The 12537-nt window shown below is 38.7% G+C and overlaps 1 protein-coding gene across 6 annotated transcripts in view; it reads left to right on the forward strand.

The window, feature by feature from the left end:
* The window catches only part of LOC128703594 (uncharacterized), a 44469-nt gene that overhangs the window by 14542 nt on the left and 17390 nt on the right, over window positions 1-12537 (forward strand). For all 6 annotated transcript variants that reach the window (XR_011394144.1, XR_011394142.1, XR_011394143.1 and 3 more), the window contains 5 exons: window positions 4515-4661; window positions 5491-5679; window positions 6422-6563; window positions 8416-8650; window positions 9675-9848. Coding sequence is in view for 3 of the 6 variants with exons in the window: in XM_053798300.2 (XP_053654275.2) it covers window positions 4515-4661; window positions 5491-5679; window positions 6422-6563; window positions 8416-8650; window positions 9675-9848 (887 nt within the window). In the remaining 3 variants the exon portion in view is untranslated. The remainder of the gene's footprint in view (window positions 1-4514; window positions 4662-5490; window positions 5680-6421; window positions 6564-8415; window positions 8651-9674; window positions 9849-12537) is intronic.

The following is a 12537-nucleotide window of genomic DNA, read 5'->3' on the forward strand; positions in this document are numbered from 1 at the left end:
GAAAACTGCTGCATTAGCCAAGCACTGTAAAGCAAAGCACTATGAAGTGGGGCCTGACTGTACATCCATAATTTTTACCCATGGATCTTATAAAAAAAATAGTGTACTTTATATCCTTTCCCAAAATTTGCTATTTAATAGAATTATCTCACAAAACACACAGAAGGATGTGTCCCTCTTTTTATGCAGCAGATGTGTTTCAGACCTATGGCAGTGATACTAAGCTCAATCAGGCCACAGTGTTTAATTCCACATAAAAGGAGTCTTTAGTACATTTTGCAAGCTCCATATTGCATACAGCATTAGAAATGGAACATCACATAATAGCAGATTTGCTTAAAGTAAACCAGCATAAAGCGAGGGAAACTTGTATACATAAAAATCTAAAATGTAATTATTGCTATATTATTGTTAATTCTATTTTGGTTTGTTGAATAGAGGAAAAAAATCATGTTATTATTAAACATATTTTAATTGCTCATTAAATTAGCAAAAACATATTTTTTTTCACTGATATACAGTACAGTGGACCCCCGACATTTGATGGCATCGACATTCGATGCATTTTAACGCAAAAATTTTGCCTCGACATTCGATCTAAAACCCTCTATTCGATACGATTCGTACGAGACATGTCCACGTGTGACCTGAACTGCCCCGTGTGTGTCAGTGTTTACAAGCCAGCCAGTGTGCGCGCATCTAAGGATACATTTGGTACATTCCATATTATCACTGTTTTTGGTGCTTGTTTCTGCAAAATAAGTAACCATGGGCCCCAAGAAAGCTTCTAGTGCCAACCCTTCGAGAAAAAAGACTTAATACCTCAAGTCCTAATGGAAGGGGATTCCCCTTCTAAACATTAACACCATCCACACTCTCCCCTCCTCCCATCCCATCAATCATCACCAGATCTTCATTAAAGGTAAGTGTCAATTATTCTATTATTATTAATCTATTGTTATTGTTGTTATTGTAATTATTCTATTGCATTAAACTTAATATTTCATGTGGTAAAATTTTTTTTTTCATACTTTTGGGTGTCTTGCACGGATTGATTTGATTTCTATTATTTCTTATGGGGAAAATTAATTCGACTTTCGATATTTTCGACATTCGATGAGCTCTCAGGAACGGATTAATATCGAATGTCGGGGGTCCACTGTATAGGTATTTTATTTATATTTAATAAAAGGTCCTCTTTTAAAAGAAAAATCTTCACCTTCAAATACACTGTATAACTATATTTTCACTGTTCACAACCTCTTCCTCATTCTCATGCATTTACAGTAAGTTCTCACTTAACGTCGTTGATATTTTCTTGGAAACAGCAACTTTAACTCTTTAACTGTCCAAACGTCGATCTACATTTTTACTGCTGGCACTCCAAACATAACTCAACATTTTATTTTTCCTGCCTTCAAATTTGGCTCGATAGGCCTGAGAGGCTTAGACATGAGAAAAATGGGTCTATGCACTCAGTGTGCTCTGTATTAAAAAATCTGGAGCCCCGCAGTACCTTGTGGGGGTACCAGTTAGTTTCAGCACCAGCTTGGGTAGCATCATGGCAGACCACCAGGATTCAGTCATGCCTTGTTGTATCAACACACTCTTATTAAAGGAAATGATATAGAACCCATGTTTAGTGGATTTGAGACAGATGTGGCCACAAATGATCGAGGAGATAGTGTTAGTATCGATGATAACGCAGATGACCCTCAGCCCATCACATCTGGGGTGGCCAGCATGGCCAATGTGGCCACACCAGACCCTCATGCCAGCACCTCTGGGGTGGCTAGTGTGGCCACACCAGACCCACAGCCAAGCACCTCTGGGGTGACCAGCGTTACCACTTGGAGGCTACAGCGCAAGCAGAAATTAACATTTTACCACAGTTTCGGTGATGATGATAGTGAAAGTGATAGCAGTGACAATGAGATTGATTTTATGCCCTTAGAGGACTCTACCAGTGACAGAGATATGCATTATTTCTCAGTAAAGTGTACCTTTAGGTGTCCTTGCCTACACTCAGGCAGTGTGTCATATGCAATCCCCAAGAGTCGTGAGAGGTCACGATCGAAAACCCTGGCCACTGATAGTGATACTGGTCATGAAGGGGAATAATGCTGGGATGGAGGAGGAGGATGGTGGTGGCATGGTGCCTGGGCCACATGGCATGCTGGTCAGCCAGACAAAGGACCACCTGGCACTCACTCCACCATGGCTACCTCCACTCCTGTCCCTCCACCATGCTTCATGCCACAGGTCCACAATGCGCCATCAGACCTTGAATGGTATTGGAAAGAATGTACAACATTTGTGCCACATCCTTTCAGTCTTGATGCTAGTGGAAGTGGCATCCTCTCAGAATGTCTTATCATGAATGAGTCCACAGAGTTAGAGTATTTTCAACTATACTTTGATGAGCCTATCATGAACCTGATTGTTACCCAAACAAACAATTAATGCCTCTATATATTGGACAACACAGAAGTTACAGAATCGTCATGGCTGTGCAGATGGAAAGATACAATTGTGAGTGAAATCTTATTTCTAGGCACTGTATAGCACAGTACTGGTCCACAGACTACTTCCTCAGTACTCCAGTCTTCTGTGACCTCCCCTGCAACACATTCACACTATTGCTACGAATACTGCACTTCTCAGACAGGAATAGGCCCAACAGAAACGACCTACTACACAAAATCAGGGAAGTGCTTATGTATCTGAAACAAAAATTCATTGCCTACTTTTATCCCTTCAAGAACATTGTTGTTGATGAGTCCTTGATTCTGTTCATGGGACAATTGTCGTTCAAATAATTTATACCAAGCAAACATAATTGCTTTGGAATAAAACTTTTTGTTATGTGTGATTATGAGACTGGCATGATGTTGGATGTCACTGTCTACACTGGGAGAAACACATTTGATGATACCAAGTGGATGTTGGGCATTTCCAGTAATGTTGTTTGCAAGATGATGGAACCATATCTTTGCAAGGGTCATGCATCATTCGGAGACAATTGGTATACAAGCCCTGTGCTCGCTAATTTCCTCCCTGTGAACAATACTGATATATGTGGAACAGTGAGAAGAAATAGAAGGCATATATGTACTAAGGTTCACTGGAAGCAGTGGCGATGGTGCAGTGCAGGCGTTTCAAGCCAGTGATACCATGGCACTGATGTAGCATGACAAATGGGACATGATGTTACTGTCAACCATCCACAGAAATGAGATGGTACAAACAAAGTGAATGGGAACACCAAAGAACTCATTGTAAAGCCAGCTGCTGTCATTGACTTTATGAACAACATGTGACTAGTCTACAAGTGTGACATGCAAATAGAGTTCGCTGATTGCGTGTGTAGGAGTTGCAGTTGGTACATGAAAGTATTTTTCCACCTTGTGACATTGCAGTGCTCAATGCTTTCAATATGGACCAGATAAATACCCAGAAACAACTTCAATATGCAGAATTCATCCTCAGTATACAAAAGTATAATGACACACCTGTACCTGCCCCTCAACAGTGACCTGTCCCTCGACCACAACCAGAGGGGGAAGTACCAGAGCGAATACTCACTAACTGTCATTTCCTGACACAGTACCATCTACCCAAATATGGCGGACGTACAGTGGACCCTCACCTAACGATATTAATTGGTACCCGAGAACAAATATCGTTAGGCGAGTTTTTTAGTGTTAGCCGAGGCAAAAGTTAGCGTTAAAATGTATCGTTAGGTGAATTTAACGTCATGCGATGCGTTTGTTAGGCGAGGGTCCACTGTACATCAGTTTGCGTGCGGCCAGCAGTAACAGCCTGGTTGATCAGACCCTGATCTACCACGAGGCCTGGTCTCAGACCTGGCTGTGGGGGGTGTTGACCCCCGAAACCCTCTCCAGGTATGCTTCAGGTCCAGGTATACCCAGAAAAGGAAGTATTCTCAGAAAAAGTGTATTTTGTATTCTCACACCACAAGGCAACCCCAACAGCAGAAGGACACACTTCATGTGTCAGCAGTGTAGGGAGGCACTGTGTATGACTCCATGCTTCATGGAGTACAGTATCATACAATCCAGTACTTCTAAAAACATTACTGGGACCTGTTAATAACTTATATATATTTGTAGACAATAATGTATGACATATTCTCTTATTCTATTCACATTATTGTTATTTCTTTAACAGTTTGCCCATTTATTACCAAGGCAGGTTACTGTTATCATTTAACATTGCATGTTATTAGTATTTCATATTCTTAGCATATTTTTTTTTTTTTTTTAACAAGTCGGCAGTCTCCCACTGAGGCAGGGTGACCCAAAAAGAAAGAAAATCCCCAAAAAGAAAATACTTTCATCATCATTCAACACTTTCACCTCATTCACACATAATCACTGTTTTTGCAGAGGTGCTCAGAACACAACAGTTTAGAAGCATATACGTATAAAGATACACAACATATCCCTCCAAACTGCTAATATCCCAAAACCCCTTTTGATATACTGCTACAGGACCAAGGTGAGTCGTGACCGCCACATGCAAGAAGGACACATGTTCACTTGTTATATCTGTGGCTGGAAAGGAAGAAGCAAGACCAAGTATGAGGTTCACATATCAACAGTTCATTGTAATCAGCAGGCTCGCTGTTTGGCATGCAGGTAATGGCAAGTTTATTTCTGTTTCTCGTTTAGTGGATTGTAAATGGCTTTACACAAAGCACTCAGATATATTAACAAACTGGACCCTTCAAAGGAGGTGCCTTGATTAGTAAGTTTATTTAGGCACAGGTATACATAAGTACAATTATCATACATAGTGTAAATTACCTAGGAAAACCCCCAAAAAGTCACACAAAGTGACTTATTTTCATTGGAGTCATTGATGATGATGAAGGACTTTAATCCATGGAATATGAGCTGCCTTCCCATTGGATCAAACCTGATTACCTCCCATTTCATGAGCTCTGTATGACCCATACAAGTTTAGCTCTTCATTACAAATGTAATAATATAAATTACCTGGCACTTGTATTGCACAAAAAATATATTACATTATACCAAGACCTAAGTTTGGAAATCATAGATTCATGTAGTATATGGATGCACCTGAAGTGTTTATAATAAAGGTCAGTGTGATATGTGATATTGGTAAAAGAGTAGCAAGTGAGAAAATGGTAAATATACATATTACTGTTTACTGTGTGTATTGTTGGCAGTGACTTCAGTAGCTTTAGGCTCTGAGTGTGTATGTGGGGCAGGGTACAGGAAAGCCTTGGCTTATGAAAAATCACCTTAGTTTGCTTGAAAAGTTTTCCAGGGGGATTTTATACTGTGGTTCTGTCTTATTGTCAATAATTTTGGTGGATAGAGTTCCATAGGTTTATAATTTGAGGCAATATACTTCCATAACACATAGTATTGTCCACTATATTGAATATATGAGCTGCTTTTTAATGTACATTCCATTTTTGCTTATCTTTCACAACAGGAAAGATTTTGCAAGCTATGAAGCATATAAGCAACACATGAAATCTGCACACACTGAACATATGTCTGTTACTGTGAAGACAGAGACTGAATGTGAACCCAGACATGAGGAAACAGAGAGAGAGCAAGAACATCAAGAAGAGGCAAGATATAAAGGGGATGAAGATGATCCTGATGATCCAGATTTCAAGTAAGGCATTTGAGATTTTCTGAATACACTGGCTGTCTCCCACAGGATTACTCCACCCCACCCCCCCAAAAAAAAAAAAAAAAAAAAAAATTATTCATTAAATCATTTTCTTGCCAGAAGTATGCAGACATCACAGTTCAGCTGACACTGAGCTGCAACATCCTCACCCTTCCTATAGAGTGCCAACACTGTACTTGCCAACTCCAAAATTCAAGTCTGGTTAATGGATTTTCCTGACTTCCATTATAAATATTACCTTGCTCACACTCCAACAGCAAGTGATACTTCCGTAATGTATGGTCACCATATCTGGTTTTGCCCTTGATGCACCAAAGAAGTAAAATTTAGCATGCAGTAGGCCTCAGTATGTAAGGATTTCAACTTCTTAAAGGTATTATTCATTTAATAGGTTGACTGGACTGTCTATTTTTTGCTTAAAAATTTGGTCTTAAAACCCAAACCTACACTCAGGTAGTACAGTGGTACCTTGGGATATGAACAGCTCAAAACTCGAACAGTTATGTAAGTGTATTTATGTAAGTGCTTTTGTAAGTGTATTTTTGGGGGTCTGAAACGGATTAATCTAATTCACATTATTCCTTATGGGAACAAATTTGTTTGGTATCTGCACTTGAACAGCCTTCTGGAACGAATGAAGTTCGTATCCCGAGGTACCACTGTACTATACACATCTCGTAACTGTACTTCAAGTTCAGATTTATTTTGGTATGTATAATTTCAGAGACTCAAAAGCTGTGCTAGGGAAAGATGATGGCTCTCATGGTTACAGAGGAAATAGATGTACCTACTGTGGAAAAATATTCCTTCGTCGCAGTCGTTTTCTCAGGCATCTAAATTACCATATTGGTAACAAACCATTCATGGTGAGTATTTTTACTTTTTAGTGTAAACATAATTAATATACCAGTTAGCCGGACTTGCGTCCTGGAAATGGGAAGTACAGTGCCCGCACTTTCAACGAGGGGTTTGGGATATTGACAGTTTGGAGGGACTTCTAAACTGTCGTATCTGAGCGCCTCTGCAAAGACAGCGATTATGTCAAGTGAGGTGAAAGTGTTGAATGATGATGAAAGTATTTTCTTTTTGGGGATTTTCTTTCTTTTTGGGTCACCCTGCCTCGGTGGGAGACGGCCGACTTGTTGAAAAAAAATAATATATGTATGTACTAGCATATTACATTTTTCTATTTTTTATTCATTTTGATATTAGTTAGCCACAGAGTGTATTAGCAATATACAGTACTGTATTAGTCATGGAGTGTACTGTATACCTAACATTATACAGTACTGTATTAGTCATGGAGTGTACTGTATACCAAGCAATATAGAGTACTGCATTAGTCATGGAGTGTATACCTCGTACTAAACATAATATTCTTAAATCTTGCCAGGTTGGTTTCAAGCCAGAAGTGGAATATGAAGCCATGCTCTTGCATACATAAAGTCCAAATTTAGTGACAGACACCAACATGTGACCATTAATGACAATACAGTACTGCATCAAACTCTCTTGATACCAGTGAGGTGGTTCTTGATTCAAGGAACTGGATTTATCTACCCATTGGATTGAACCTGATTTCTTTTCATTCCCCAGGTGCTGTGTGGCCTTTATTGGTATAGCCCTTCCCCAACTAAAATAAAAAAAATTACATCATCTTACCCATGTCTTACTATCATTGTTCATGTCTTACCATCATTGTTCATGTCTTATCATCATTGTTCATGTCTTGCCATTGTTATTCATGTTTTACCATCAGTGTTCATGTCTTACCATCAGTGTTCATGTCTTACCATCAGTGTTCATGTTTTAACATCAGTGTTTATGTCTTACCATCAGTGTTCATGTCTTACCATCATTGTTCTTGTCTTACCATCAGTGTTCATGTCTTACCATCAGTGTTCTTGTCTTACCATCAGTGTTCATGTCTTAACATCAGTGTTTATGTCTTACCATCAGTGTTCATGTCTTAACATCAGTGTTTATGTCTTACCATCAGTGTTCATGTCTTAACATCAGTGTTTATGTCTTACCATCAGTGTTCATGTCTTAACATCAGTGTTTATGTCTTACCATCAGTGTTCATGTCTTAACATCAGTGTTCATGTCTAACCATCAGTGTTCATGTCTTACCATCAGTGTTCATGTCTTACCATTAGTATTCATGTGTTAATACTGTAATTTGAGTTTTCTTGACATAGTCATAAGTATAGAATTTTGTCCCATATACAGTGTTTATAGTTAAATTACTGTAGTGACATTTAAAGGGGTAAAATGCCTTGATACTAGTAGAAGGCTCTTGAGCCAAAGAATTGATGTTGCCCTACTTTTTAAATCACACTCAACCCTTTCTAATCACCGTATGACCCTCATAGCTTTACTACAGTACTTCTATTTCTGCTGATACTGCTGCTGCCACCACTACTACTACCACTATCACCGCCACCACCGCCACCACCGCCACCACCGCCACCACTGCCACCACCGCCACCACCACCGCCGCCGCCGCCGCCGCCGCCGCCGCCGCTACCGCTACTACCACTACTACCACTACTACCACTACTACCACTACTACCACTACTACCACTACTACTACCACTACTACTACTACTACTACTACTACTACTACTACTACTACTACTACTACTACTACTACTACCACTACTACTACTACTACTACTAATGATAATCACTGAACTGTATTCTTAAACATTCCAGTGTACTTTCTGCAACAAATGCTTTGTAGAGAAGAGTGGACTAGAGGCTCATCGTGTAACTCACTGCCCTATTAATCAACCATGCCCTCAGTGTGGGAAAATCTTCAAGACTCAGCGCACTATGAGGCGTCACCTCAGGACTCATCAAAATAAAATATATACTTGTGACTTTTGTGGCAAAGAATTTCGGCATGAGGAATCTCTTAGGGTCCACAAATCTATTCATAAAGAAGGAGGTCAGTTGCTTTCCAATTTTTCTGATATTCCACCTGTTACTGTAAAGCAAAATATTATGTACAGGTGTGTTATGTTTATGAAAAATTACCTTTGTTTATGTAGTGCATTTATTAGAAGTATAGTAGTATATAGAAGATTATTTATGTGCATTGAAAATTCCAGTGAACGTGGTTGTGTTTGCAGGAGTCAGGTCATAGCTCCTGACCTCACCTCTAACTGAGGGTCTGATCATATCTGTTTGCAAGTTTTATTTGTTAATAAATACTGATATTATGGCATTACCATAACACAGACTATATTCCCATTTCTCAGTCAGGCTAAGCACTTGTGCTTAGCCAGTAACTGAATAGTTGATTGCGTGTACACACCCTCACTCTTGGTTAACATACTTTAATAAGCAACTACAGTAAAAGTGCTCCTCGACTTATGATGGGGTTATGTTCTAAGAAACTCATTGTAAGTTGAAAATATTGTAAGTTGAGTATGAATGATGTGATAAATAAGTAAATAAATAATTGCTGTCAGTGAATAAATAAACAAATAATTACTGTAACTAACCAAATATCAGTATTGAAAATTAAATAAATGAATATAAGTAAGTAAGTAAGGAAGTACAGGTGCTCCTCGACTTAATGATATTTCAACTTTATGATGGTGCAAAAACAATTACTTTGGAGATGAAACTTAAGATAATTACCCAGCATAAATGTGGCAAGTCTGTAACTTTTTTTTTTTTTTTTTTTTTTTTTTCAACGAGACGGCCGACTTGTTGAAAAAAAAAAAAAAAAAAAAAGTTACAGACTTGCCACATTTATGCTGGGTAATTATCTTAAGTTTCATCTCCAAAGTAATTGTTTTTGCACCATCATAAAGTTGAAATATCATTAAGTCGAGGAGCACCTGTACTTCCTTTCCATGATAGGGTGTATTTTACCATCTAGTTTGTCTTAGCAGAATGCATCATTAAGTAGCATTTTAGGCAATGCATGTGAATATATGAATGAAATGTGTTTTATTTTTCAGGCAGTGGCAATGTTTGTAAAGTGTGTGAGAAGGACTGCAAAACACCATATTACCTTCAGTTACACATGAGCACCAAACATGAAGCAGCGAAGTTTGTCTGTCTTCAGTGTAACCGATCCTTCAAGTGGAAGCAGAGTTATCGCAAACACAAAGCTGTCCATCATGAGGACACTTGTATGTATTACTTTATATTATAGTATTGTTATAATGTACCTAAAATGTGTTTTTCATTGCAGGAGTGAACTCAAATTCTTAAATTTAAAAAAAAAATGCCTGAAAGTACTAAAAAGAAATTACTGCATTCTAATTTTTTCTTTTGAATTGATCTTCATTTTCTCACATATAAATAGTGGTTTGACAGATTTTATACAAAATTTCATGTGTTGAGTTTGTCCTTACTATCAGAAATACCTCATATATGCCCAGTAACTTTCTTGCTCTTGTAATTTTTTCTAGTTTCCTTTGCTACTTCCTCCAATTCACTGCCTTTACTCGATGTTTTTTCTCCATTCGTACTCCTTTTTTTTCTTTGATATATTCTTTTTTCTTTTTTCTTGTGCATTATTATTTCTTTACAACATTCCTTTCAGTGTGTGTAGCAGGTAATTATGAAGTATGGTAAGAATATGGAATAATTTAATGGATTAATTATTTGTTTTTTTAATCACGGTGCAAAGTTTATGGGACTAAATTGTAGATTTTCAGCAGTTAAAAAACCACACATTAATTTTGTTATTTTTCATTTCTGTAAGATGACTCCTGCAAAAATTAGATCTTGTTTTAATATTCTAAGACCATGCAGAATGCTTTGGTATTTTGACTTATTTACCCTCTTAAATGTACTGTCCCAGTACTGTACATGTTTTTTGAAAAGCATAAATTCCTTCGACCAGTATTTCTCAGACAGTGGGCACAGCCCTCACTGGAGTCATGAGTAGGGTAAATCTTCAGTGGCTAGAGAGTCATTGTTGTTGGGTTATTTGTTAGGCAAAAATTGTGACAGGTCTTTTTTGTAATATTACCTGTTCAGTGGAGATAGCCCTATGGCAGGAATGCAGCAAGATGGTTTTTGGGACATGAAGATGAGTCTGTCAGTCATTGGCTCTGTGGCAGGCCACAACAGTTGCAACCCCTGCCTTACCATTGATGGACTTAATGGTTCCAGTGTTATGGGATCATCATAAAGTTGACAAACACCGCTTTAGACAATACATCCCGTTTCTCATAATTAATCAAGTACTGCATTTTTTATCATCATTATTCTGCAACTTCAAAGTTTTCCTCCCAAATTTGGTGCATATATTCCTGAAGCCAGATTTCAGGGTTCAAATCTTGAGAACCTTTTATGAGGGAAAATACAGTAGGACTTCTCATAGCCCATGCCTATGTAGTGCATGTTTAATAGACTGTTATTCATGTTTATATCCAAAAAAAAATTATAGTGTGCAGTCTTTTCATATGCTAAGTCACTGTAAAGCTGGAATTTTTTAAAACTGTGCTGGTTTTCATGTGAAAAATTCCCCTTTGCACCTTAGATGTCTCCATCATTTTAGGGAGGCCTAGCTTCACGCCTGTCCTTCCTTCTCTCTGTTTACACTGACCCACACAGTCAGTTTATGGATGTGTCTTGTACCATTCTCTTGTATGTTTATCACTCCGTATTTTAAATATTTTCTTCGCCCTGAACTCATTTCTGAATATTAAAAATGGCATTGAAAGGGGTACCAGTGATGCTGAGGGTGTTCATGTCATGAAGGTAGCCCATGCTCTTGGTGTTTAGAGAATCTAAAATTCATACAATTCAAGACAGTGAGATGAAAATAAGAGCATATGCTTTGAGTGACCCTGCTTCTAACATGCTAAAAAGAATGTTGATTGAAAAATTAGTGAATGATGCAATCAAGCAGAGAACAGAAAAGGTATCCCACTTAGTGCCCTTATGAAATGGGAGAAAGTCTTAATATACTATAATGTAGTGTGCGAGCAGGAAGAAAGGACCTTAAAAGAGTTGTGTTAATTACAGTTTTAAAATGCTGGGAAAAACACAGCAGTGAAGAATGACAGAATTTCTGAGAACTCCAATAAATAATAACTGCATTGACCTCATCCCATGACCCACAGCCATGCACTTCATCACACATCCCACAGCCATCCATCTTGTCCCCCCTACCCACAATTATTTACTTTGTCCCACCACCCACAGCCTTCCACCTATTCCCATGTCCCACCATGCACAGCCATCCACCTCAGCCCAGTAGGGCCACAGGTCATTATGCATCAGAAACCATAATTTAAGGTGATCTTTAAGTAAGCTTATGTAATCTATGAAGATTAGAAAATTGTGCCCATTTTCTCTGGAAGTATATGATTCCTATTTTGTGTGGGAGGGTCTAAACTGTGTTAACCACTAAGCTTCTGGGGAAGGGAATCTTAGGTATACTAGGAGTATACTCTGTGGCCCGGTCTGAGATCAGGCCTCATGGTGGATCAGGGTCTGATCAACCAGGCTATTACTTCTGGCTGCACATAAACCGACATAGATGGTGGTCTTAGCTGGTGATAGTACTGCTAGGTTGTGATAGGGGGATGGGGCTGGTAGGTGGTAGTGGTAGTAGTAGCAGCTGCAATACGTAATACTGGCCATAGGCAATGGTGGAAGGTAGTGATAGATAGTGTTAGATGGTGATAGAGGATGGAGGATAGGGCTGGAAGGTTGTGGTAGTGGTGGTGGTAGCATCTACAAGATGTAATACTGGTCATTGGTGATGAGTTAAGGTGGTGATAATGGTGATAGATGGTGTTAAGTAGTGATAGTCCTGGTAGGTGATGGGGCTAGTAGGTGGAGGTGATAGTGGTAGCAGTT

The sequence above is a fragment of the Cherax quadricarinatus genome, chromosome 76 (genome assembly GCF_038502225.1).
Source record: "Cherax quadricarinatus isolate ZL_2023a chromosome 76, ASM3850222v1, whole genome shotgun sequence".
Classification (NCBI taxonomy): domain Eukaryota; kingdom Metazoa; phylum Arthropoda; class Malacostraca; order Decapoda; family Parastacidae; genus Cherax; species Cherax quadricarinatus.